Consider the following 26,722-nt stretch of genomic DNA (forward strand, 5'->3'; position numbering starts at 1 on the left):
AGGCAGGAACGTTGTGTGGCCGGTGTTCTGGCATATTAAGTCCGGCCATCATATAGTGTCTGCCCCCTACTGCGCATGCACAGCGCTTGCGCGGTACGGAGCAGAAGAAGCTTCGGAAAATCTCCGAAGATGAACGGCGCCTGCGCTGTGAGTGGAGGTGGTAGCCCCATCATCCAAGTGGACATAGGGCTGGGAAAATTAGAGGGCCCCTCGCGGGCTCGCTTTGCTCGCCACGCTTCGCTCGCCACGCTTCGGGCTCAGCCTCGCTGCGCTCGGCTCTTTTATATTCCGGCTCTATACCCACTTGGATGGTGGGGCTAGAACCTGGACTCACGGCGCAGGCGCCGTTCATCCTCAGCTATTTTCGGAATCTGTGTGTGCTGTGTACTGCGCATGCGCAATACACAGCGGACACTATCCGATGGGGGACTGTATATGATAGGACACCAGACTGTGTAAATCTCAGGACTGGATGAATAGAAATGTAAAGTCTTTAGTCGGGTAAAAGGGCTTACTAAATTATTGTATTCATTTTTTTCCCCCTTCTAGCTGATTATCCCACATTTTCGCTATACACTGGAAATAAATGTTCTTGGCAGGAGACAGCTCTTGGCACCCAATGGCCGCTTTGAAAAAGTAAGAACTATATCTCCATGGTTTCTGTTCTATGACCACAGTAACAGAAGTTCCCAAAATAGCTTGAGGTGTTAGTGTTCACTATATTTTCACACATGTGTTAATCAAATTATGTTTAGCCTTGATGTTTTTTGCATTAACTACACAAAGCCTCAGTTAAAAATCTGCCCAGCACGTGGCAAGCTGCAAGTTATTACCATTCAGACTTTTTTGCTTTTTCTGAAACACTTGCAAGGCTGAAACTTGCAATAATTGGCACCAAAATCCAAATATAAGCCCTTGTACACACGGTCAGAAATTCCGTCGGAAAATCCGATCGTGTGTGGGCTCTATCAAACTTTTCCGTCAGAGATTCCGACGGAAAAAATTTGAGAGCAGGATCTCAAATTTTCCGACAACAAAATCCGATCTGACTTTTTCCGATCGTTTGTAGAGAATTCCGATCGGACAAAGTGCCAAGCATGCTCAGATCAAATTACGAGACCAAAGCTATTGGCTACTAGCCGGAACGTAGTCCCGTCGTAAGGAACGAACATCATCCCGTTCCAAACGATTGGATTTTCCGACAATTTTGTCTGACCGTGTGTATGGAACACCAGTTTCAGACAAAATCCGTCGGAAAAAATCAGACGGATTTTGTGGTCAGAATTTCTGGGGCTAACACATGCCTTTCACACCAGCAGACCAAGCATTAGTAAATTAAAAGGGTAAGTTCACCTTTGTAAAAAAAAGTAGTAAAATAAATGCACATCTTTGTGCAGGTAAAAAAAATGTGCAATTATTTTTTTTTTTAAATTAGGAGCCGATAAAGCATTGCACTGCTATCAGCAGATCGTGGGTGCAATGCAAGGATACTGAAGACTTCCAGTGTAGCTGTCTGCCCTTACCTCGTATGGGCAGGCAGTTGCTGATTGACAGGAAGAATCAATGAAATACCCAGAGCACTCACCAGCTCCCTGAGAGCCACAAGAGCCGTCAGCTGCAATGGCTGATAATAGTGCATTTTTTAAATTGTGACAGCTGGTGCGGAAAGAAGATCCCTGGCCTGCTGTCACAATGGGGGTTGGGGGGGGGGTCTGGCTTCTTGTCTAGTTACACTTTTCTTGGATAGAGGTGTAACATGTAATAAGTTATGAAAGGTGAACGTAGCCTTTAATGAAAAAGTAATTGACAAATGGTTCATTGGAGTGAAAACGCTGCATGTTGGACTTTTGGAAATCAGGACTAAGTTTGCTGCATCAGTGAATGAATGGTTAGTCACCATTTTGACTTTGTCTTGCAAACACAAAGCAAAAACAGATAATCTTAATGGACGAGTGTGGGAAACTTTACTTTACTTTTACATTCTTCGTGTGTGTGTGTGTGTGTGTGTGTGTGTGTGTGTGTGTGTGTGTGTGTGTGTGTGTGTGTGTGTGTGTGTGTGTGTGTGTTGTGGTGTTTTTTTTTACTATTGCATTTTTAAAAAAATTATTGCATTGAGTTGTTTTCTAACAGTATCAAAATTGGGTACTCTGATGTAAGCCCACATGAATTAATGCCCAATGTCACTATACAGAAATGGTATTATCCAGAATTGACAGTAAACAGCTCATTCATTTTAATGGGCAAAGGCATGACAGGAAAATGTTTTGGTTGAGTAGGATCATTCAGGAGGAAGGATTCCCCATTTCTTCCTCCATGTTTAAGAGTTGGGGAGGATTAGTATAACATTAAAGAGGAGGTCCAGCCTGGGTGAAAAAATAGGATTTTTGTACTCACCGTAAAATCCTTTTCTCTGAAGTTCATTGACGGACACAGCTCCAGTAATCTTGACCGTAGGGTTATTAGGCCACCTTCAGGAGAGGACTAGGCAGAACATGTAACACATGTGAAACACAACAGAACTGTACAATTCCGCCCAGGGGGCGGTCTCTCTGGTAATAACCCCTCAGCCTGCTTCCTGCAGCTCAGTACATCAACAAGCAGTATAACGTAAACCAATAGGAGGAGAGGGTGCCGTGTCCGTCAATGAACTTCAGAGATGAATGGAAAGTAAATATTACAAAAGGTGCAGAGCAAAATGTAAAAAAATTTATAAAAAATAATGTATAAAAAAAGTCCACACGGATGGGACAAATATGACAGCAGGAGAGCCTGTAGAGAGGAGACGCCACGTGAGAAGACAGCTGTATTGCTTATATGTGACCCTCCTTCCACTAGTAGGAATAAATTCTTACCAGCTCTGATGGACCTCTGATATCTCAGATGGTCAAATGCGCGTATTCACACTCAGGGTGTGCAGGAGCCTTATTGCTTAGTTACCAGGCAAATTTTCTAGGTCACTTGGTCAGGTGCAGCCGACTCCAAATACAAGCCCAGCAACTTCACTCCAGGTATAGATGGGCAGATGTAGGTACACAGGAAAAATCCAGTAGAAACTCCAGCAAAATTTGAAAAATAAATATAAAAAAAACGATCTAAGTGTAGCTGTAAACAGATCATTTCATTTAAATACATGTTTAAAAATTAATAATTTTTTTTTTTTAAATTGTTTATGACACCAGAAAAATCCTTCACTTTCAAAGTCCACAGTCATATAAGTGAATCATTTGATAATATTAACAACTAAGGTGTCAGTACTGATTTCCACCACAAGATGCCAGTATAGTCTATGTAATAGCAGGCATTGAGCATATAATGACAGGAGCCAAAACAGCTTGCAGAAAAATACACTTTGGAAAAAAATCAGATAAACAAAGAGCAGAGAAACGAACTAGACGGCGGGTGACGTCCACAACAAGATCCTCCCCCGTACGTACGTTATGTCCAATCAGGACTTTGTCAGCAGTGGCGACGAAGTCCTGATTAGACTTCGTCGCCAGTTTGTCTGAAGGGAGAAAAACTCTCACTTCCAGGGAGTCCAGCAGTAAGCCTAGGTTCTCCAGGGGTTGAGTCAGCGCAAGAACTGACTTTTTGAGGTTCAACACCCACCCAAATTCCTGCAGGGTTTGCATGGTGATCGCCATATCCTCCTTTAATTCTGAGGCAGAAGCTGCTCTCAGAAGGAGATCATCTAGGTAACCCATATGGGTGTAGGCAAGTACGTGTCCTGGATGTCCAAAGACACCAGGGATTCCCCCTGATGGAGTGCAGCAACTACAGAGCGAACTGAATCCATTCTGAACCTCTGTACTTTCACAAAGCAATTGAGGGCTTTTAGGTCCAAGATTGGACGTACCCCTTCCTTTTTGGGGACTACAAACAGATTGGAATAGAATCCCTAAAACCTTTCCGTTTCTGGGACAGGCACTATCACTCCGCGGCTGACCAGGTCCCTTACTGCCCCAAATAGGGCCTCCCGGCGAGCCTGGAGTAAAGGTATGCTGGAGGGGAAAAATCTGTTTGGTGGCCAACAGAGGAACTCTATCTTGTAGCCCAATGAAATCAGTTCGCAAACCCATTGGTCGGACAGCAAACTCCCGAAGGCAACCCCCACCCGAGTAACGGGCATTTTGCTGAAGTCCCGGGGCGGACAAAAAAAGCCTCCTTTGAGCGGAAAATGAGGGCCCTTGCCTGCAGCGTGGCTCCTTACTCTTCCTGCACTGTGGGAGAAAAGTGCTCTTCCCACCTGTGACATTCTTAATAATGTCATCCAGCGAGGCTCCAAATATCCGCTCACCAAGGAAGGGAATCTGTCAAGGCTTCTCGGTCCGCAGACCAGCATGTCAGCCAAATCTGACTCCACAGCACCACTGCTGAAAATGATGCTCTGGAGAGCAAGGGAAGCGTATCCATGGCCACGTCACAGACATACTTAAGGCAGTGCACTAACTGGTCTGCTAGTTCCACACAGACAGGAGAGGCCAGCTGTTTCTCCAATTCACAGTGCAATAGTTTTGCCCACTCAGTAAGTGTCTGCGACACCAATGCTATGGCCAGTACTGGTCGTATCGCTGACCCCACTGCCGTAAACAGGGAACGGGCCACTGCCTCAGCCTTCCTGTCGGTAGGGTCCTTAAATGCAAGAGTCCCTTCTACCGGGATTGTGGTTACTTTATTTAACTTGGATACCTGGGGGTCCGGGGGGGGGGGGGGCGACCATTTTTTTAAGAAGTCTCTCCTCAAAGGGGTCCATTGCAGGCTTCCCCATTCCTTGTATATGAACGTATCGAAATAAGTCAGATACGGAAACACCTTAGGTGTACAGGCTGACTTATGGGACCCAAAAGGGACCGCTACCTCAGCAGAGGATCCTGCTGTATCCAGTATTTTCAGGGTATCATGCGCAGCTGTGATAAGTGCTCCAACTAGCGCTTTGTCTTTGCGGATTCATCCTCACTGTCCGATCGGTCCCGGTCAGTGTCCTCTGACCCATCAGAGCAGGGGCCACCAGTCACTGCAGGGCCCGAGTCTGAGCCAGAACTCTCCCCAGAGGACGGGGAGCAGGGGCCGTTTTTTACCACCTTTGCGCCCACACACCTCCTCCCCCTGGCAACAAATGTTTCAAGGACCGCCGACAAAGTGTCCAAAGGCACTGCACTCTTTGCAGACTAGCCGGTTGCAATTGCAAGGAGGTCTGGGGAAGAAACACCAGTTTCTGATGCCATGCTGACCCACCCTGTCTGCCACCCTTGGGGACTTAGGACAAGGTGCTCAATCTCACCCTCCTAGCTGCTGCAGACTGAGGGTTCCCAACCGCAGGACTCATGATCCTGACCGAGCGCTGCACCGTGCTGTTACAGGTGCCTGTGTCCAGTGTCAGCTCCCAGGTGTCCAGAGCAAAAAAAACGCGCTGTTCTGAGGTACAGGAACCAGCGCTGAAGAGAAAAACCGCACTGAGGCTACAAAAAATGGCCGCCGGGCGTCCTGTATAGAGGAAAATCACAGGGAAAATGGCCGCCGAGCTTTGGGAAAATGGCCACCGACCATGCTTCTCACAGAGACCCACAGAAAATGGCCACCAAACAATTGTACACAGGGAATGTACACAGATTATGGCGGCAGACAGCACTATGGCGGCAGAACATGCAGAGCCCACAGACATCAGCAGAGAGATCACAGACAGCCCAGGGACACAGACAGACAGCGCAGCCCCCAATCAAGGATCAGAGCCCCTCCGGAGGGCCCCTGGCTCAGGTACACACACCGCTCAACAGCCCAGTCATGCAGCATCCCCCACAGTGGGGGGGGGTAAAATAGGGACAGGGAGATAAGAAAGGGAGGAGAGGGACCCCCTAATCGACCTCCCAGGGAATGCCCAGCTGCGCAATCCCGCTGAGGCAGGAAGAGCTGTACTTACCATCTGGACGAGCTGGAGGCATCCCATCACAGACCCACACCCGAGCAGTACAGGGTGGCTGCGGCCATGCCACACTGTGACAAAGACATCGGTAGTCCGGTAATATGTGTGCCCCAGAGCATTGCGCTCACCGGTTGTCCCTGGAGCCTGAGGGGCATGTTGTGGCCGACCCAGTGCCTAGCTAGAGTCTGCACACACTCGATGGCCAGGCTGGGGAGAATACAAGGATAAATATTATTCAGCCTGTCACCCAGACGGCTGTTGATAGAAGATCACAGGATCTTAAAATCTTGCGCACAAGGCAAAAAACTGAAAATAATCCCCAAGACCGATGGTCCCGGCAGGGAGCCTAGGTCCTTCTTCACTAGGCAGAAAAAAACTAAGCTGCAGGAAGCAGGCTGAGGGGTTATTACCAGAGGGACCACCCCCTGGGCAGAACTGTACAGTTCTGTTGTGTTTCACATGTATTAGATGTTCTTCCCAGTCCTCTCCTGAAAGTGACGTAATAACCCTTACGGTCAAGATTACTGGAGCTGTGTCTGCCAATGAACGAAAGAGAAATATTAAAAGTCAGCAGCTACAAATACTGTAGCTGCTGACGTTTAATATTAGGGCACTTACCTGTCCAGAAATCCCACGATGCCAGCACCCCAGCTGATGTTCGGATCGACTCCTGAGTGCTGCTGCTGACATTCCATGGTGTATGAATCAAGCTTCCAGTGGCCTTTTAGACAGATAAAAGTCAGAAATACAGCTCTCTGAGAGGTAATCAAAGTGAAAAAACTAACCCTTTAGCATGTATGCATATAGCATGAAAAAGATCTAGGTCAGTTCATGAAACTGTGGCTGGAAATGTAAAGATCATGCTTTGTCTTCTTTTTTTCCACCATTATATTAAAGTGATTGTATAGGAAATAAAAAAATTGTATTGTTCAGAGCGGTCCCTTACATACTTTTCTGGGGTCCCGCACTAGTGCTGTCAACCCCTCCTTTACTGCAGGTGCCTCCTCAGAAATCCATGTGCTGATGGGGCACCCATGCACCCAGGCACACTCTTGAGCCAGGCTGTGTGCATCCATAGACACACACAGCACTAATAAGACCCCACCCCCCTCACTCCTCCCAGGAGTTTGACAGCAGTGGGAACTTATGTGTCTCCTGTAAGACCAGAAAGTGGAGGAGGAATGCTGCAGCCAGTACAGCACTGGAGAGATGAGACAAGCCAGGTAAGTGTTAGGTAGAGAGGAGGTGAAAAAGGAAGTGGGACATTTATTTTTATTTTTTTACCTCAAAGCTGGCCCAAACAAACTATTTCCCTCACTAACATGTGCGGCTGCTAGGTGTGCTGTATAAACTATGTAGCCTCAGCTACATATGGTATACGGCTCTGTGTTCTGGATGTGAGGCGAGACCTTCTTACCACACACCCGGAACAACATAGCGTTGGTCTGAATGTCACTCAGCTATTCAAAGAAAGCTTTATATTCTATCAATTAATACAAAGCTTACTCTGATTGGCTGAGTCAGAGAGGTGGGCTGATGACTCAATCAGAGGAAGCTTTATATGGCTTCTTTTACAGTTGGTAATTATGAATATTAACCATGTTACTCTCTGGTATTCTCTCTCCAGGCTTGGGTGTTTGGGGATGGGGGGATTCCATTACTCCTGAAAAAGGCCATGGAAGGGGTGACATATCATAATCTGTGTCTCCCTGATAACATTGCAAGCAGAGGAATGGAGTCCATCCCAAACTACTTGTACAGGGATGATGGCATGAAGATCTGGTTAGCTGTGGAGAGGTAAAGATCTTTTATTTGATTCCTGGAAAGGTGGTACTCCAATACTTAAAAATATATCTCTTGATTCTGATCCTGTTTTGTTTTTTTAGTTTTGTTTCCAATATTGTTAATTACTATTACACAAGTGATGCGATGGTCAAGGAAGACCCTGAACTTCAGGCCTGGGTGGCTGAGATCTTCAAGGAAGGATTTCTTCAAAATAGTTCTTCAGGTAAAATTTCTATTCTGTTTCATTATCAAACTATTCAAGATCAATTAAAATTGCCAAAGCATCCTGCCAAGAGGATGCATTTTTTCCTGCATTAAACAAGTTTTTAGGCTGACAAAAAGCACCTGACTCATACTACTTCTGAAGCATTAGCTCAAAGCCATATTTATTTAAAAGGGTTGTAAACCCTCAAGGTTTTTCACCTTAATGCAATCAATGTATTAAGGTGAAAAACCTTCTGTGCTGCAGCACTCCCCAGACCACCCCCCCCCCTTTTCTTACCTGAGCCCGATCATTTCAGCGTCAGGGATCAGCACAGCAGCTCCAGGCGCTGTCTCGGGTTCTCATTGGATAGATTGAAAGCAGGGGCGGACTGACCATTGGGCCACTCGGGCACTGCCCGAGGGCCCAGAGCCACTAGGGGGCCCCATCAGGGTTGCCAGCCTCTGAAAAACCAGGGACGGTATGTAAAAATCTGTGTTTTTTTTTTTCTGTCTCTGAAATATCCCTTACCGACATCCTTTTGGTCTAAAAATCCCAAGATTATAGCTGCCCCATCTCTCCAGTACCTTCTCAGCCAATAGAAACATGTCTGTGTATACTGTGTGTACATGTATGTGTATACTGTGCGATTGTATACTGTGTGTGTGTACACTGTGTGGTCCCATAATCTTGGATTGCCTGGGAGCCCCATAATCTCCTATTGCCCAGGGGCCCCATGAATTGTCAGTCCACCCCTGATTGAAAGCATTCAAATCCAGTGACACAAGAGACGGGGCAGGGCCAAATCCTGCTGTCTGTGTCAATGGATGCAGCAGCAGAACTCGGGTGCGTGCCCGCACAAGTGACCCCATGGAAAGCGGCTCTTCGTGGGGGCACTCAAGAAGAGGACAAGCCAGGAGCGCCTCTGCACTGTGGAGGTGTCGATGCTCGTGGCCAACAGTCGCGATGACCACAGGCCTTTAACGATCGTGGCAAACACACAAATCCCTGTTCTGTTCTGTGAGGAGTGACAGATTGTGAGTTCCTAATAGCTAGGAACCACAATCTGTCATCCCCTCTAGGTCAGTCCCCTCCCACTACAATTAGAAACACACAGGGAACACAGTTAATCCTTTGATTGCCCCCTAGTGTTAATCCTGTCCCTGCCAATTACATTTTTACAGTAATCGGTGCATTTTTATAGCCCTGATTGTTGTATAAATGCCAATGGTTCCAAATACGTGTCAAAAGTGTCCAATGTGGCCACCATAATGTCGTAGTCCCTATAAAAATCGCAGATCGCCGCCATTACTAGTAAAAAAAATAATAATAAAAATTCTATAAATCTATCCCCTATTTTGTATATGCTATAACTTTTGTGCAAACCAATCAATACTTATTGCGATTTTTTTATACCAAAAATATGTAGAAGAATACATATCGGCCTAAACTGAGAAAAAATTTGATTTTTTTTAAATGGGGATATTTATTATAGCAAAAAGCACAAAATATTGGGGGTTATTTCCTAAAGGAAAATCCACTTTGCACTGCAAATGCATTGAAAGTGCACTTGGAAGTAAAGTCGCTGTAGATCCGAGGGGGACATGCGAGGAAAATAAAAAAACGCATTTTAGCTTGCACAAGATTGGATGATTAAATCAGCAGAGCTTTCACTCATTTCATATCTACCCCTTAGATTAAGAGTGACTGCACTTCCAAGTGCACTTGCCTTTCGTAAATAACCCCCATTGTGTTTTTTTTCAAAATTGTCGCTCTTTTTTTGTTTACAGCGCAAAAAATAAAAACCGCAGAGACGATCAAATACCACCAAAAGAAAGCTCTATTTGTGGAAAAAAAAGGATGTAAATTTTGTTTGGGTGCAACGTCGCACGAACGCGCAATTGTCAGTTAAAACTACGCAAGTGCCCAATCGCAAAAAAATGGCCCAGTCATGCAGCAGCCAAATCTTCTGGGTCTGAAGTGGTTAAAGAGCTAATGAGGATTCTTCAATAAAGGCACTGCATGTTGAGAAGTTCTGTTGTTGTGTGCATGGGATTTATGCTAATGTTGTGTAGCGCTGCCCCAATGGGGACTGCTAGTTGATGCTTGTCCCCAGTTTGCCCTTATCTTGCAAGCTTCTCATACCCTTGGACACTCTGGATTCAGACATATTTATTGCAGACAGAAATACCTGATACAATGAAAAGAAGACACAATTCAAGTTTACCAAAGCAGAGATCTGTATTCAGTAGATGATTTGATTAATCAATTAATGTTTTTCACATATTAACCTCTGAAACCACTCTGGTATGACAGCAAAAACCTAAGCCTATATATAGCACAATAACCAGGGGCTTAAAGAGGAAGTAAACCCTGATGAACCCTGATAAAACCTTCCTGCAAAGGTAAAGCAGAATGGGCTACTATGCATCGCATAGTAGCCCATTATGTGTCACTTACCTGACACAGGAGCCAGCGATGTCACTGCTGTCCCCTGTAGCCCCGAGCATCCATCTTCTTCCGGGTATCACTGCTCCGGCCAATCACAGCGCCAAAGCAGCGATGACGTCACTCCCGCGCATGCGCACGGGAACCACCACTAACGGCATATCGCATGCCGCTAATGGCGATAGTGCGCTTGCGCACCGCTGTCTACGGCGAATGCTCCATAGACAGCGGTGGCTGTCTTTTTGGAAATATCTCCTAAACCGCATTGGTTTAGGAGATATTTCTTGTACCTACAGGTAAGCCTTAATCTAGGCTTACCTGTAGGTCAAAGTGGTTTGTAAGGCCGCGTACACACGGGCGGATTGTCTGCCCAACTTAGTCCGCTGAACCGTGTTTCAGCGGACAATCCGCTCGTGTGTGGGCTTCAGCGGACTTTTTCAGCGGACAGTCTGACGGACTTTGTCTTTCGGAATTTCCGTAATTTTGTCCGTCCAAACTTGGTTTTGTCCGTCCAAACTTGGTTTCAGCGGACAGTCCGCTCGTGTGTAGGCAAGTTGGACGGACTAAGTATGGCGCATGCTCAGAAAGGGTTTACACGGCCGAAGGTTGCATTGCAGTGTATTGGACGTCGTTTTTCTAGTCCCGTCGTACGTGCTGTACACGTCATTGCGCACGCTTTCAGCGGACTGTCTGTTCATCGTGTGTGGTCAAGTCCGTTCATTCAAAATTTGGACGGACTGTCTGTCGGATTGTCTGACGAACTAAGTTGGGCAGACAATCCGCCCGTGTGTACGCGGCCTAAGGGTTTACAACCACTTTAAACGTAGGGGTAAACACTATAAGGATTTGGGTATGCTCAAGTTTAAATAGAAACATAGAAACATAGAAAACTGACGGCAGAAAAAGACAGAGTAGTCCAACGAGTTTGCCTATTTTTTTTTTTCGTTAACTTTTTGGTCTGAGTATAGATCTATGTTTGGGGTTAAGTGTGTCCTAGGGAGGTGTTTCTAAATGTGGGGGGATGGGACTGACTTGGAGTAGAGAGAGATTTCTGTTCTTGATTACTAGGAACAGTAGATCTCTCTCTATTTCCCTGACAGAACGGGGATCTGTCTGTTTGCATTGACAGATCCCCATTCTGTCTCTGTGAGGAGTGACCAAGGATGGCCAGCGGACATGTCAACCGCCGGCTACGTTCATCGGCTCCGGCATCACGCCATGGGCGTGCGCACGCCCCCTAGAGCTTTTAAAGCATCCGACGTACACCTATGTCGATTCGCCCAGGAGAGCCAACCTGCCGCAGTATAATGGCGGCTGATCGGCAAGCAGTTAAAGTTTGACAGGACTCAGAAGTATATTAGGCTTGCTCAAACCTTAATACCATAAATAATATGTTATTAGATTTCTACTACAGGAGTATATCATGAGAAAATCTTAAATAATACTTTACAATTTAACTAAACGCATTTGATTTTAGTAGAGTAAAATATACTAGAGAATTTAGTCGACTAAAATATAACTAAAACTAAAACAATTCAGATGACTAAAACACAACTAAGACCCCTTTCACACTGAAGCACTTCTAAAACAGCTGCTAAAGCGACGGACGTTTTTGTGGTGTTTTAGCAGCATTTGGGCTCTAGCAGGGCACAACAATAAAAGACCCATTTTGCTGTCCTTTCAAATCACTTTTAAGGTGCTTTGGAAGTGCTGCATATTCATTTCAATGGATGGGACATTTTTCAATCGCTATTTAGAGCGCTCCAAACATGCCCCAAAGATGCTGCTTGCAGCAGTTTTTGTACCATCCCGCAAGCGCACTGCCCCAGTGTGAAAGCGCCCATTCAAATGAATGGGAGGCAGTTTACCGGCACTTTTCAGGTGCTATTTTTAGTGCCAAAGCGCCTGATAACTGCCTCAGTGTGAAAGAAGTCTAAAACTGAAATTACATTTTAGTCAAGTGGTTAAAACTAAAATGAAATTTCAAAATGAACACTGGTTGTAGGCATGTACCACGGCTGCAATATGGTTTCCTCAATGCTGTTTCTTTTCCGAGGGCAGTGTTCCCAGCATATTTAGCAAAGTACGATTGGATTGCTCAGGTTGAGGGTCTCCCTGTGGATGATAAGGCAGTGTATGGGACTTCTGAATGTCCAGTAGGTCACACAATTTGCGGATAAGTTTACTCTCAAAGTCTCTGCCTTGGTCTGAATGTATTCTTTGTGTGCGGGCCATAATGCATGAAAAAAACTTCTGCACTAAAACTTTGACCACGGTAGCAGCCTGTTGATCTTTGGCGGGGAATGTTTAAGCATAGCGTGTGAAATGGTCAGTCACTGCTAAGACATTGCTGCTTCCACTTGAGTCGGGATCCTGGCACTGGAAGTCAATGCACACAAACTCCATCGGGCCTTGACTTTGCAAGTGTCCCATTGGAGCAGATCTGGTTGGTAGAGTCTTCCTCCAAATGTATTTTAGGCAGGAATGACAGTAACTTTCTCTGCTCTTCTGGCTGGCCAATGAAAGCGGTCTCAAACAAATCTAAATGTCCTTTATGGCCCTCGGTGTTCATGCTCATCGTTTAGGGGCTGTCAGCACAGTTTGCCCATGGTTCTCTGGGAAGAATAATTGTCACATCTCTTCTGGACCAGCCGAGGAGCCTTTCCTGTAGATAATTCAGTTTGGCAGCTGGTCCCACTCTTTATAGATCACCTTGGAATTTTCAACTGGGTTGTTTGCCAAGAATTCAGGATTCTGCTAGACTAGGGCTTTTAAGGCTAGGTTACAGAGTGGGTCTTCAATCTGGTCTCTCCTTAAAGGATAAGTTCACATTTTGTAACATGTTACATGTTACACCCATATTCAGGCTGTAAGATGTAACATGTTACAAATGCACTGACCCCTGGCTCCTGTTTTCACAGGAAGCAAGGGATCTTCCCCACCCCTCCAATGCGGCCATGCGGGGCACTTCCTGGCCGTGTCATCCATTCATGGTGTTCTGTGAATGGGAGAACTACAAGTCCTGACAGCCTTTGGGGCTGTAGGCTTGTAATTCTCAATGAACTACCAGAGTGCTGTTGATCATTCTAGGTAGTTCATTGAGATTCCCATCAGAGTGTAACTGCCTGCCCATATCGGAGGTACAGATTACCATTCTGACAGGACGTAAGGCATGGATCCTGTGTCTCTGCAAAGCAGGAACGAGAATCCATATCTTCCCCTAGTAAAGTCACCTCCCACAGTCTACAAAAACACAGCCTAGGCTTACAATTAACCCTTTGATCGCCCCTGATGTTAACCCCTTCCCAGTGTCATTAGTACAGTGACAGTACAAATTTTTTAGCACTGATCACTGTATTGGTGTCACTGGTCCCCAAAAAGTGTCAGTTAGTCTCCGAATGTCCACCGCAATATCACAGTCACTGCCATTACTAGTAAAATAAATAAATAAAAATATCCCATAGTTTTAAGATACTATAACTTTTGCTCAAACCAATCAATATACGCTTATTGGGATTTTTTTACCAAAAATATGTAGCGGGATACATATTGCTTTTCGGTACATATTTTTAAAAGAATAACAGAAAGGCATATAAACTGTCCATGCAGGGGCTCAGAGTGCCAACTTAAAGTGGTTGTAAACCCTTACAAACCACTTTGACCTACAGGTAAGCCTAGATTAAGGCTTACCTGTAGGTCCAAGAAATATCTCCTAAACGTATACGGTTTAGGAGATATTTACCTGAAGACAGCCACCGTAGACAGCGGCGCGCAGGCGCATTGGGTAAGCCGCAGATCACGGCAATATGCCGCGAGTGTCGGCTCCCGTGCGCATGTGCCGGAGTGATGTCATCGCTGCTCCGGCGAATGACAGCGCCGGAGCAGCGAGACCCACAGAGACCCACCAAGAAGATGGACGCTCGGAACTACACGGGACAGCAGTGACTTCGCTGGCTCCTGTGTCAGGTAAGTGACACATAATGGACTATTATGCGATGCATAGTAGTCCATTATGCTTTACCTTTGCAGGGAATCAAAGAGGAAGTAAACCCATCAGGGTTTACTTCCTCTTTAACCCAGGGAAAACTACATATGCAGACCACCAAATGAGAGAAAACAGTGTAAGTGGTTATACGCCAAGTCTAGAAAGTTGAGGGGGGTCCAGGAAAATCCACATGAATATCAATTTCAAACCTGGACCAGCTAAATCTCTGATAGTAATGCAGGTTAACTATGCACTCAGGGAGTGCAATGTTACCACAAAGAAGAGGAAGACGGGGCATGAGCCCCAAAAGAAAGATGATGAAGAAGAAAATAAAACAGAAGGAAAAGGAAAGGGGAGATCAGCGGTAAGTCAACAGGAAGAAAGGAACGAAAGGATGGCATGGGGAATATATGGACTCGGGATTGTCAGGAGAGTCAGTCACATGTGTCCGATGCTAGCTGGAGAAAGTTAGGGAAAGACTTATTGGAGCCAAGGTGCCCAAATCTTTAAAAAATTGGCATGAGAGTCCTTGAGAATTCTTGACATCTGTTCATTGAGCATAAGAGCTGTCATACACTCTATAATGCCCTGTAAAGGAACCATAGGCTTCCTCCAGGCATGGGCAATTGTTCTCTTGGCAGACAAAAAAAGGTAGGTTGCCAATTTCTGCTGACGAGCATAGAGGCAAAGGATGGGGCAGTGCAGCAGGGCCAATTTAGCATCCTTTCAGATAGGCAGGTGAAACAGGGTGTATAGCAGGCTGAAGACTCAGGACCAAAACCCTATCAGTCATGGACAAGTCCACCATATGTGTAAAACGTCCCCACGATGGCCACAGCCCCAGAAACAGCAGTCGCTAAGATTGAGGTTGGCGTGAACAGTACACGCTGGCACCCAGTACCAGCATAGGACTACTTTATATGCCACCTCTAAGGTGGCTGTGTTAAATGAGCATTTACGGAGGACCAGGCCTTGCTCTAGTCTGCCAGGTCTATCTCAGACACCAAGTCCTGCTCCCACTGAGAAACATATGGGAGAGAAGAAGGGGATGTTCTACTGTTCAGGGACGCATACATTGTGGAGATGAGACCAGGAAAGCCCGGAGAGTGTTGGCATATGTTTTCGAAATACAGTTTGTAAGGGCGCTCTGAACTTCAGGACCAAGCAAAAAAAAAACAGATGTCTTTAGGAACCAGAAAGTCTATAATAGGGTATCTTCCACACTTAGGGCTGCACTTATGGAGAGAAGCAATCTCTGAATAGGAAACAGAAAAACAAAGAAAAGGCGCCTCTAAGTGTAGAATTAAAAGCTGTTTAATTTCCCCAAAAAGGGTTAAAAACACTTACAAGATATGTAGACTGGCAGAGCATATCATTAATATCCATGTAGGTGGTCCGGCATGAATGCAGTGGTCATTGGCATATACCAGTTCTTTAGGCTGTGTGTGTCCAGTAGCAGGGAGGTCCAGGGGATGCCAACAGGAAAAAAAGCAGGGAGCTCCAAGAGAACTGGCAGGCCAGTCCGCAATCACAGTCTCAAAACACAAGGATCCTGGAAGTGACGTCAGCGGCAGGAGACAATAACCAGCAACCAGCGTGGACCACAAACAGGAAGCAAAACAGGAAGCAGTCATCAAAGAGGGACGCGTTTCGGAACATCTCATTGGTTCCTTTATCAACCTGATGACTGTGTGTGTATGGGACTAATTTATACTACCTGGGCGGACCTTAGGGGCGGGGATATGTAAATGGAGCGTTATCACAATATAAAGGTATAGGACAGGGGGAGAAACAGAAACAGAAACAAAATCCCTATCCAAACAAAAAAATATGATTTCTTACAGAGCAACAACCAATAAGCGACATTTAAAAATAAACATAAAATGAAAATGAGAATCAGTATTTTTACACAGTCTTCAATAATGCTTAGGTCTAGGCATAATATATAAGACTGAAGGGGAGGGAGTAGGGGAAAAAAAAAAAAAAGGGAGGGGCAAAAGAAGAAAGGGAATAAAGGGGCAAAGAGAAACTATTTTGAAAAATATATCTAGGGCAAAAAAATATGTATAAATATATTAGCTAAATATATTTAAAAATATATCTAATATATAAATATACCGAAAAGGTTAAAATTATTTAAAAATATTTACCATATTTAAAATAATATACTAATAGAAAATTATATACTACTAAAAAGATCTTGCACAAATATATTAGGAAAGGAGGAATCTAGAGAATGGCACTAGTTTCAAAGTCCTCGTTCAACCCTCCAGGGGCAAGAACATTTAAAGTAAAAATCCAAAACATTTCTCTATGACAGAGTTTTCTGAAACGTTCGGCTGAGGGGAGGTTCTTTGGCATTGTCTCAATGACCCAGACCCTTAAACCATCTGTAGATTTTTGATGATACTTGAGGAAATGCCTAGGAACACTGTGATTATCTAATCCACCAGAGATGAAACGGCGATGCTCGCCGAAACGCTTGCGAAGTGGCCTAATGGTTCTCCCTACATAAAACAGGCCGCAAGGACATTTTAGACAGTATACCACATGGTCAGTGGAGCATGTGTGAAAACCCTTGATAGGGTATGTTTTTCCTTTTACAACAAAGTCCTTCTGGCCATGTCTTACAAACTGGCAGGTTTTGCATAATGGTTTGCGGCATTGGTACATACCCGAGATAGCTAGAAAAGTGGGAATAGAGCTACCAGGGGGAGGAGGTTTCTCTTTAAGTTTACTTGGTGCCAATTTGCTCTTAATATTAGGTGCTTTTCTGTACGCAAACTTTGGCCTATTGGGAACAACAGGAAGCATATGTTTTCGAAGGCCATTTTTGAAAGAGGTAGGTAGAGTTGTGATGGGGAGATGAAATCCAGTGTTGGAGTTGGAGGTGATGAAAAAACTCTGAGCAAGGAGCCTCATGCATTTCTCGGATAGATGCCCATGTCGGAAAAGACCGAAAGGCCAAAAAGTGTTGAACTTGCATGAAGCCATGGGCTGTCCACCAGGAAAAGGCATGTAGCTGGAGGAAATAAGGGGTTGCAAAGGGTGGGCAGGAGGGGCAAGAAGGGAGACATGAGTTTGCCTGAATATCTGACAGAATCCCATGTTTTAAGACTATGCTGCATGAGGGGGCTAAGTGTGGGCAGGCATAATTTATGAGCCAAAGGAGAGCCTGGAGAGGCAGGGGTGTGCAGTTAGGGAGTTCCAGGAGCGCCCACAGGGGAATGTCTACTGAGGTATTGTACAGGGAAAGCAGGGAGATCTGAGTTGCTAAGTAATATTATACTATATATGATACTTGGAACCCCCAACCCGCTTTGGAGCCTGTGCGTGAAAAGTGGGACCCTAGAAACTAGGGTGCTTATCAGCCTAGATAAAACGCAGGATCCTTTTATGCACTAGGCATAGATAGTGCGAGGGGATCCCCATAGGAAGAGTGCGGAAGTATTCCGATAAGCCCCCCGCCAGACAACCAATGGCCAGGGTTGTCGGGAAGAGGCCCTTGTCCTCATCAACATGGGGACAAGGTGCTTTGGGTTGGGGGGGGGGGGGCGCTCTTCCCCAAAGCATCCCCCCGTTGAGGGCACACGGCCTGGTACGGCTCAGGAGGGGGGGCACTTGCTCGTCCCCACCCCCTTTCCTGGCCAGCCAAGCTGCATGCTCAGATAAGGGTCTGATATGGACTTTGGGGGGGTACCCCCACGCCGTTTTTTCAGCATAGGGCTTCCCCTATAAGTCCATACCAGGTGATGGGGCCAGGTGTCTTTGCTAGCAGGTAAGGGCCCGAGCATGATGGTGACTAGTCACAGATCTGCCGTCTCCAGTAAGTAGACAGCTGAACTAGTTATTGTGGCTGTCCTTTAAGGCAGCACAGGTATGGTAAAAAAGTTAAGCACAGATCTCAATCCAGTGGTGGTTTGAGCCTTCTTAACTTATGGTGTTATTACTTAGCAGCAAGATTTACACAGCTAGCTCAATGGCTTGCTCGTTGCAATCAAGTCACTTGGTTACATTTTTAAGAACAATCAATTATTCCATTTCATCTACAAGGAATATTATGGTCCAAGTCGATTCAACCTAGAGAGACCTTAAATAAGGTTGTAGCCCACTCATATCAGTTATAACACCATTACAAAGATAAATTTGACTTGATGTCTTACACCCCCCCAACATCCTTTATAGGAGACCCCCGTTTCCCTCTGGCCTTTAGAAATAGGGGTATGTTCAGTAAATGGAAATTATGCAGCCTCACTTTTGAAATCTCTATCCCTAAATAACAAATTTCACACTTTTTCAGAGTTATGTGAACTATATAATTTCAGAATTACCCCATTATACTCAAATTGAAACATTCTACCAAAAATACTTCTCTCTAACATTGCATACCCCTTACTCCCTATTTGCAACAAATCTGCATTTCCTCACCAAGAGATAAGGGCTTCATCTCCCATATTTACTGCTGTTTGAATGAATTTTCTCTCTCAGAAAAATCAAAACCAATGCTACAATGGGAAATTGACTTGGACCAATCTTTTACACTACCAGAATGGACCACTATGATCCAAAACCTACTAAAATATACTTGCTCTATTTTGGCGAGAGAAGCAGCCATCAAAATACACATTAGATGGTACCTGACTCCCTTTAAAATAAACTAATTTTATCTGTCTGTATGCCCTACCTGTTTTAGGGGATGCCAAGACCAAGGCACCATCTTACATACCTTCTGGGGCTGCAAAATTTAGAATTCCATATGGTTACAAGCAGCAGTTAAGATTGAACATATCATAGTCAAAAAAATTTCCCTCACTCCTAATATATATTTATTGTTAGCACCTATACCAAATATACCCATACAGCATATTCGATTAATTCACACATTGTTCAACTCAATCCACTGGATGATAACATTTAACTGCCACTCACCAACAGTCCCTTGGTCTCAGATATTGAGTTAAATGGAACAAATATAACTCTCAGAGAGAATTCATCATACTCTCTTTGACACCATGCATATTTAAAAAAAAAAAAAAAAAAAGGTCCCCTTGGTATATATCACAACCCTAAATATCACCTAAATGTAGCCTAATAATAAATATCAGCTTAGATCAAAACTATGATGTAACTTATGCAACCTCATAGGAAAAACAAATTCTTACAGTGCCTTGCGAAAGTATTCGGCCCACTTGAACTTTTCAACCTTTTGCCACATTTCTGGCTTCAAACATAAAGATATAACATTTTATTTTTTTGTGAAGAATCACCAACAAGTGGGATACAATTGTGAAGTGGAACGAAATCTATTGGATATTTTAAACTTTTTTAGCAAATAAAAAACTGAAAAGTGGTGCGTGCAAAATTATTCGGCCCCTTTACTTTCAGTGCAGCAAACTCACTCCAGAAGTTCAGCGAGGATCTCTGAATGATCCAATGTTGTCCTAAATGACTGATGGTGATAAATAGAATCCACCTGTGTTTAATCAAGTCTCTGTATAAATGCACCTGCTCTGTGATAGTCTCAGGGTTCTGTTGAAAGCGCAGAGAGCATCATGAAGACCAAGGAACACACCAGACAGGTCCGTAATACTGTTGTGGAGACGTTTAAAGCCGGATTTGGATACAAAAAGATTTCCCAAGCTTTAAACATCCCAAGGAGCACTGTGCAAGCGATCATTTTGAAATGGAAGGAATATCAGACCACTGCAAATCTACCAAGACCTGGCCGTCCCTCTAAACTTTCAGCTCAGACAAGGAGAAGACTGATCAGAGATGCAGCCAAGAGGCCCATGATCACTCTGGATGAACTGCAGAGAACTACAGCTGAGGTGGGAGAGTCTGTCCATAGGACAACAATCAGTCATACACTGCACAAATCTGGCCTTTATGGAAGAGTGGCAAGAAGAAAGCCCTTTCTCAAAGATATCCATAAAAAGTCTCGTCTAAAGTTTGCCACAAGCCACCTGGGAGACACACCAAACATGTGGAAGAAGGTGTTCTGGTCAGATGAAACCAAAATCCAACTTTTTGCCCACAATGCAAAACGATATGTTTGGCGTAAAAGCAACACAGCTCATCACCCTCAACACACCATCCCTACTGTCAAACATGGTGGTGGCAGCATCATGGTTTGGGCCTGCTTTTCTTCAGCAGGGACAAGGAAGATGGTTAAAATTGAGGGGAAGATGGATGCAGCCACATACAGGACCATTCTGGATGAAAACCTGTTGGAGTCTGCAAAAGACCTGAAACTGGGACGGAGACTTATCTTCCAACAAGACAATGATCCCAAACATACAGCAAAATCTACAAAGGAATGGTTCACAAATAAACGTATCCAGGTGTTAGAATGGCCAAGTCAAAGTCCAGACCTGAATCCAATCGAGAATCTGTGGAAAGAGCTGAAAACTGCAGTTCACAAACGCTCTCCATCCAACCTCACTGAGCTCGAGCTGTTTTGCAAGGAAGAATGGGCAAGAATTTCAGTCTCTCGATGTGCAAAACTGATAGAGACATACCCCAAGCGACTTGCAGCTGTAATCGCAGCAAAAGGTGGCTCTACAAAGTATTAATGCAAGGGGGCCGAATAATTTTGCACGCCCCACTTTTCATTCTTTTATTAGTTAAAAAAGTTTCAAAAATCCAATAGATTTCGTTCCACTTCACAATTGTGTCCCACTTTTTGGTGATTCTTCACAAAAAATAAAAATGTTATATCTTTATGTTTGAAGCCTGAAATGTGGTAAAAGGTTGAAAAGTTCAAGGGGGCCGAATACTTTTGCAAGGCACTGTAGATATCAGCACTGTTGTTCTTATGTTGTATTGCTATGTTCTTTTTTATACATACCATTTACCTCATATTGACCACATACTTGATATATATTGAATGTACCTTTGTTTCTGTTATACATTTGTACCAAACTATGACCTTTTTGCAACACTAAAAATCATTTGTAAACAAAAAAAAACAAAGGGAATAAGTGGGTGCGAAAGCCCAACAGTCAGTAACTAGATAATAGAGGAAATGTGCAGTCAACTCGAGCCTCCATCTATGGTGATTGAAGTACCACCTCCCTCCCTTCTCTCACTAGCCTTTGAACATGCCAATGTAAGGGAGAGTGGTACTGTAATGAAAAGGGGGACTTTGATGTAAGTGGGAGCTTTGGTGAGCAGAGATCCCCTTACATCGGAGTTCTACTTTACATTACAGTCCACAGAGCTCCTCCTTAGGGCCCTTTCACTCTGCCAAGTGGATCTGTCAGGGAAATAGGAGTTACCTTGTGGGACGCGATCGTGTTAACGCGCGGCAGCGCCCACGAAGACGCAATATGATTCCCAGACGAACGCCTGATGGAGCCTCCGATCGAGTACGCGTGCGCCGGGTAGTACGAACGCATTACGTTACACGTCGTAGGCGTACGGACGCGGTGGCGCGCTCACGACGTAATCCAAGCGCCGTGTCTATTTAAACGTTCACCTGACAGCATCACATTGCTGGTTTATCGTCAGCTCTTCCTGAGTACCCGTGCCTGTTATCTCTGCTACCTGATCTCCTGTTACCGACCCGGCTTGTTTGACCTGCTTCCGATTACTCTCCTGGCTCCGACTTCTGGCTTGTTCCTGATACTCCTTGTCTGCTCCCGGCACCCGACCTCGGCTTGGCTTGACCTCCGTTCCTGATCTCCGGTTCAGTATCCATCCTTCTTACCCCCGGATTGACCTCCCGTGTTTGACCTTCGGCTTGACCCTGACCCTGCCTTGGACTTCTTGCACAGTTGCCTCCAGAGACTGGTCTGCTCAGCATTTCCATCTACTGCTGCTACCCGGCAACCTGTGCTACTGTGGGCACTGCATCCCTGTGCCATCTCCAGGGTTGCACTGCACTCGGCCGCAAGGGGAGCCCTCTCAGCATCTCGGCCTCCTAACCTCGGTAGTGACAGTATAAACCAGCCAGATGCCAGAGGCCGACAGAGGCAACTCCCCGATAGAGGCCATCTTACGGGAAGTCATGGCCCTGACCCCAGCGATTAAGGGTCTCCAAGAGAAGTACCTTCGATTGGAGGAACGTCTGCAGCACCCTCCTGAGCCATCTGTCCTCTCTGGCCAAGATCCTAGCGCTATAGTCTCAACCTCTCCCGAGCCACGAGTCCCTGCACCAGAATATTTTCATGGGGACCGAAGAAAATTTAGAACCTTCAGGAACTCATGCTACTTGTACTTCTCTCTGCAGCCTCAGACATTTACTTCTGAAATGACCAAAGTGGGTTTTACCATCCCACTACTAAGGGACGATCCCCAGACCTGGGCTCACGGCTTACTAGAGCAACGCAGCTCTTCCATTAGTACCTTGGATCAGTTTTTTCAAGCTATGGCCCGTCTTTACGATGATCCCTTTCGGACAACTACAGCCGAAGCAACCTTGTACTCCCTCCGCCAGGGCGAGCGGCCTGCAGAAGATTATACAGTAGAGTTCCGTACTTGGTCTGCAGATGTCGGCTGGAATGAGGCAGCTTTAAAATATCAGTACCGGATGGGGCTGTCCGAGGTCCTCAAGGACGAGCTAGCCAGATTGGAGGTTCCCCCAACACTTGAGGAACTCATCCAACTTACCACACAGCTTGATAGGCGCCTACGTGAACGCCGGTCTGAAACCACTTGGACCTTTAACTCTACCCAGGCTCCACCTCCGGCCTGCCCAGCGGCATCCTCTGTTCTGAATGGCCCGTTCCGCTCTCCCTTGACCACTGAAGAGAGGCTTCGCCGCCGTCAGGCACATCTCTGCTTCTATTGTGGGGAATCAGGACATCGTATTGACCACTGTCCCACCAGGCCAAGTAAATCCACCCTCTGCACTCCATGTCATCTCCAGGTAACGAAACCCGCTTCAACCCACATCGCCCTTCCTGTCACATTGACGATGTCAGGTCAGGAGATCCACTTACAGGCAATACTGGACTCTGGGGCCTGCAGCTGCTTTCTGGACTCAACCCTGGCTAAAAATCTTGCTCTCCCGCTTCTCTTGAAGAAACAAAAGCTGACTGTCCGTCTGGCCGACGGCTCCCTACCTAGCTCTGGCCATGTCACCAGGGAAACAAGACCCATCCTAACGACCACAGATTCTGGTCATCGGGAGTTTATCAAGTTCGACGTCCTGTGTTCTCCCATGTTCCCTGTCATCCTAGGAATCCCGTGGCTTCAGGCACACAATCCTCGGATTGATTGGTCCAAGAAAGAAATAGCCTTCACTTCAGCTTACTGCCAACAACACTGTCTGGACCCCGAATCTAGAAACTTGCCCAGCTGTTTGACCGTCCAACCCGTACTCGGTCCCGCTCCTAACATACCAGCAGCGTACCAAGAGTTCAGGGACGTATTCGACAAGGGAAAGGCAGATATCTTACCTCCGCACCGTCCCTATGACTGCCCCATCGAATTATTGCCGGGAGCTCCCATTCCCTTCGGCCAGATTTTCCCTCTCTCCGAGACTGAACTTGAGGCCTTAAGACAATATATAGATGAGAATCTGGCAAAGGGGTTCATCCGCCCTTCCTCATCCCCTGCTGGTGCGGGCATCTTTTTCGTAGAAAAAAAGGACAAGACTCTGAGACCGTGCGTGGACTACAGGGAACTAAATAACATCACCCTCAAGAACCGCTACCCACTTCCGCTCATCCCAGAACTTTTCCAAAGGTTCCACACTTCCCGCATTTTTACTAAGCTTGACCTACGTGGAGCCTACAACCTTGTCCGTATCCGGAAGGGGGACGAGTGGAAGACGGCATTCAGAACAAGATTTGGGCATTTCGAATACTTGGTCATGCCCTTCGGATTGTGCAATGCCCCAGCAACTTTCCAGCACTTTATTAATGACGTCCTCCGGGAGTACTTGGACCACTTTGTCGTCGCCTACCTGGACGACATTCTGATCTTCTCGACCACTCTAGAACTCCATAGAATACATGTTAAAAAAGTGTTAGGTATTCTCAGGACCCACTGACTATTCGTTAAGGCCGAGAAATGCGACTTCGAAAAGGAATCTATTCAGTTCCTGGGACTCATCATTTCCACAGGTGGAATCGCCATGGACCCCCAGAAAGTGAAATCCATCCTAGACTGGCCCGCTCCTTCTGACAAGAAGGCTGTTCAAAGGTTCATTGGGTTTGCTAATTTCTACCGGAGGTTCATAAGGAGCTTCTCCACCATAGTAGCACCCATCACGCAGACCACTCGTCAACATATCAAGTTTCTCTGGACTCCAGCAGCACAATCTGCCTTTGACCAACTCAAAACCCTCTTCACTACCGCACCTATCCTGCAGCATCCAGATCCCGCCTTACCCTACGTTCTGGAGGTCGATGCCTCAGAGGTGGCCACAGGAGCAATTCTATCCCAGCGACAAGGTCCCAAGGCATTATTGCACCCTGTAGCCTTCTTTTCACGGAAGATGAGCCCCCCAGAGAGAAACTACGATGTAGGTGACCGGGAGCTTTTGGCAATCAAGACCGCCCTTGAAGAGTGGAGGTATCTCTTGGAAGGTGCCGCTCACCCCATCCTGGTCTTCACCGACCATAAAAATTTAGAATATCTTCGCACAGCTAAACGTCTGAGACCCCGACAAGCCCGCTGGGCTTTATTCTTCTCAAGGTTTAATTTTCATGTGACCTACCGTCCAGGATCAAAAAATGGCAAGGCAGATGCCTTGTCCCGGATGTTCCCAGACTCCTCAGAAAAGACTACACCTAGTACGATTCTGTCTCCCCAGAATTTCCTACTAATGCAACCGGACCTAAGGGCTTCGATAGCACAGGCCTCTAACCAATGTACTGACATAGAAGCTTCTTCCTTGAGAAGTCAAGACGGGCTTCTATGGCACCAGAACAAAATTTTTGTGCCTCAGCAGGCCAGGTTACTCGTACTAAGGACCTTCCACGACCACCCCCTGGCCGGCCATTTTGGGGTGCGGAAGACGATTGATCTTGTGCAGCGGTCCTTATGGTGGCCTACCTTAAGATCCGACTGTAAAGAGTACGTTGATTCCTGTACAACCTGCCAACGAAACAAGGGGTCTAACGCTAGACCCTGGGGCCTGTTAAGGCCGCTACCAGTCCCAGAAAAACCGTGGAAGGAAATCTCTTTGGACTTCATTGTGGAGTTGCCCCCTTCTGAAGAGCACACTACCATCTTGGTAGTGGTGGATCGCCTATCTAAGATGGCGCACTTTCTGCCTATGAAAGGGACCCCCTCCGCCTTGGATACCTCAAAAATCTTCATTAAGGAAATTGTCCGCCTACATGGTGTACCCGACAGCATCGTATCAGATAGAGGGGTGCAGTTTACCTCCAGGTTCTGGAAAGAGCTCTGTAAGTTGTTATCGATTAGAATATGTCTATCCTCAGCCTACCACCCACAGAGTAATGGACAAACAGAGAGAACCAACCAGACGCTCGAACAATATCTGCAATGCTTTTGTTCTTTTTCCCAGGATGATTGGGCCTCCCTGCTCCCTTGCGCGGAATTCGCGTACAACAATTCAGTGCATGCCTCGACCAACCAATCACCCTTTTGGGCAAACTACGGGTTCCACCCTTCGTTCTTACCCAATACCATTCCTGAATCTACGGTCCCAGCCGTTCAGGATAGAGTAAACCTCATCCAAACGAACTATCAGTTGCTCCAGGATACCATGAAGAAGGCTCAGGAGGAATACAAAAGACATTATGATAAGAAAAAGAGAATTAACCCTGCCTTTAAGATAGGGGACAAAGTGTGGCTCTCTGCTGTGAACTTAAAACTGTCATGTCCTTCTCGGAAGTTGGGACCCAAGTTCCTGGGCCCTTTTGAGATTAGACGTGTAATTAACCCTGTAGCATTCGAACTTGCTTTGCCTAATTCTCCTGGAATTCATCCCGTTTTCCATGTCTCCCTTCTCAAACGTGTCATCTCCAGTCCTTTTTCAGGTAGAGAAGAAGTGCCCCCGCCTCCGGTCCAGGTTGGTGATGAAACCGAATTTGAAGTCGAATCTATCCTTGATTGTCGTCGGAGAGGTAGGACAATCCAATTTCTAATTAAATGGAAGGGGTATTCGGCTGAGGAAAATTCTTGGGAACCTGCAAGTTTTGTACATGCACCTAGACTCATACACAGGTTTCGATGTCTTCATCCTGAAAAATGGGCTCGTTTAGGCATCCGGAGGCTGCCCCTTGGGGGGGGGCACTGTCAGGGAAATAGGAGTTACCTTGTGGGACGCGATCGTGTTAACGCGCGGCAGCGCCCACGAAGACGCAATATGATTCCCAGACGAACGCCTGATGGAGCCTCCGATCGAGTACGCGTGCGCCGGGTAGTACGAACGCATTACGTTACACGTCGTAGGCGTACGGACGCG

The 26,722-nt window shown here is 45.9% G+C and overlaps 1 protein-coding gene across 2 annotated transcripts in view; it reads left to right on the plus strand.

The window, feature by feature from the left end:
• Positions 1-26,722, plus strand: part of LOC143983845 (hydroperoxide isomerase ALOXE3-like) — an 88,148-nt gene that overhangs the window by 55,940 nt on the left and 5,486 nt on the right. For both annotated transcript variants that reach the window (XM_077483943.1, XM_077483944.1), the window contains 3 exons: positions 550-636; positions 7,545-7,714; positions 7,804-7,925. In XM_077483943.1, coding sequence (XP_077340069.1) covers positions 550-636; positions 7,545-7,714; positions 7,804-7,925 — 379 coding nt within the window. The remainder of the gene's footprint in view (positions 1-549; positions 637-7,544; positions 7,715-7,803; positions 7,926-26,722) is intronic.

The sequence above is a fragment of the Lithobates pipiens genome, unplaced genomic scaffold (assembly GCF_037356315.1).
Source record: "Lithobates pipiens isolate NorthernLeopardFrog02 unplaced genomic scaffold, aLitPip1_a1.2 Scaffold_16, whole genome shotgun sequence".
NCBI classification, from domain to species: Eukaryota; Metazoa; Chordata; class Amphibia; order Anura; family Ranidae; genus Lithobates; species Lithobates pipiens.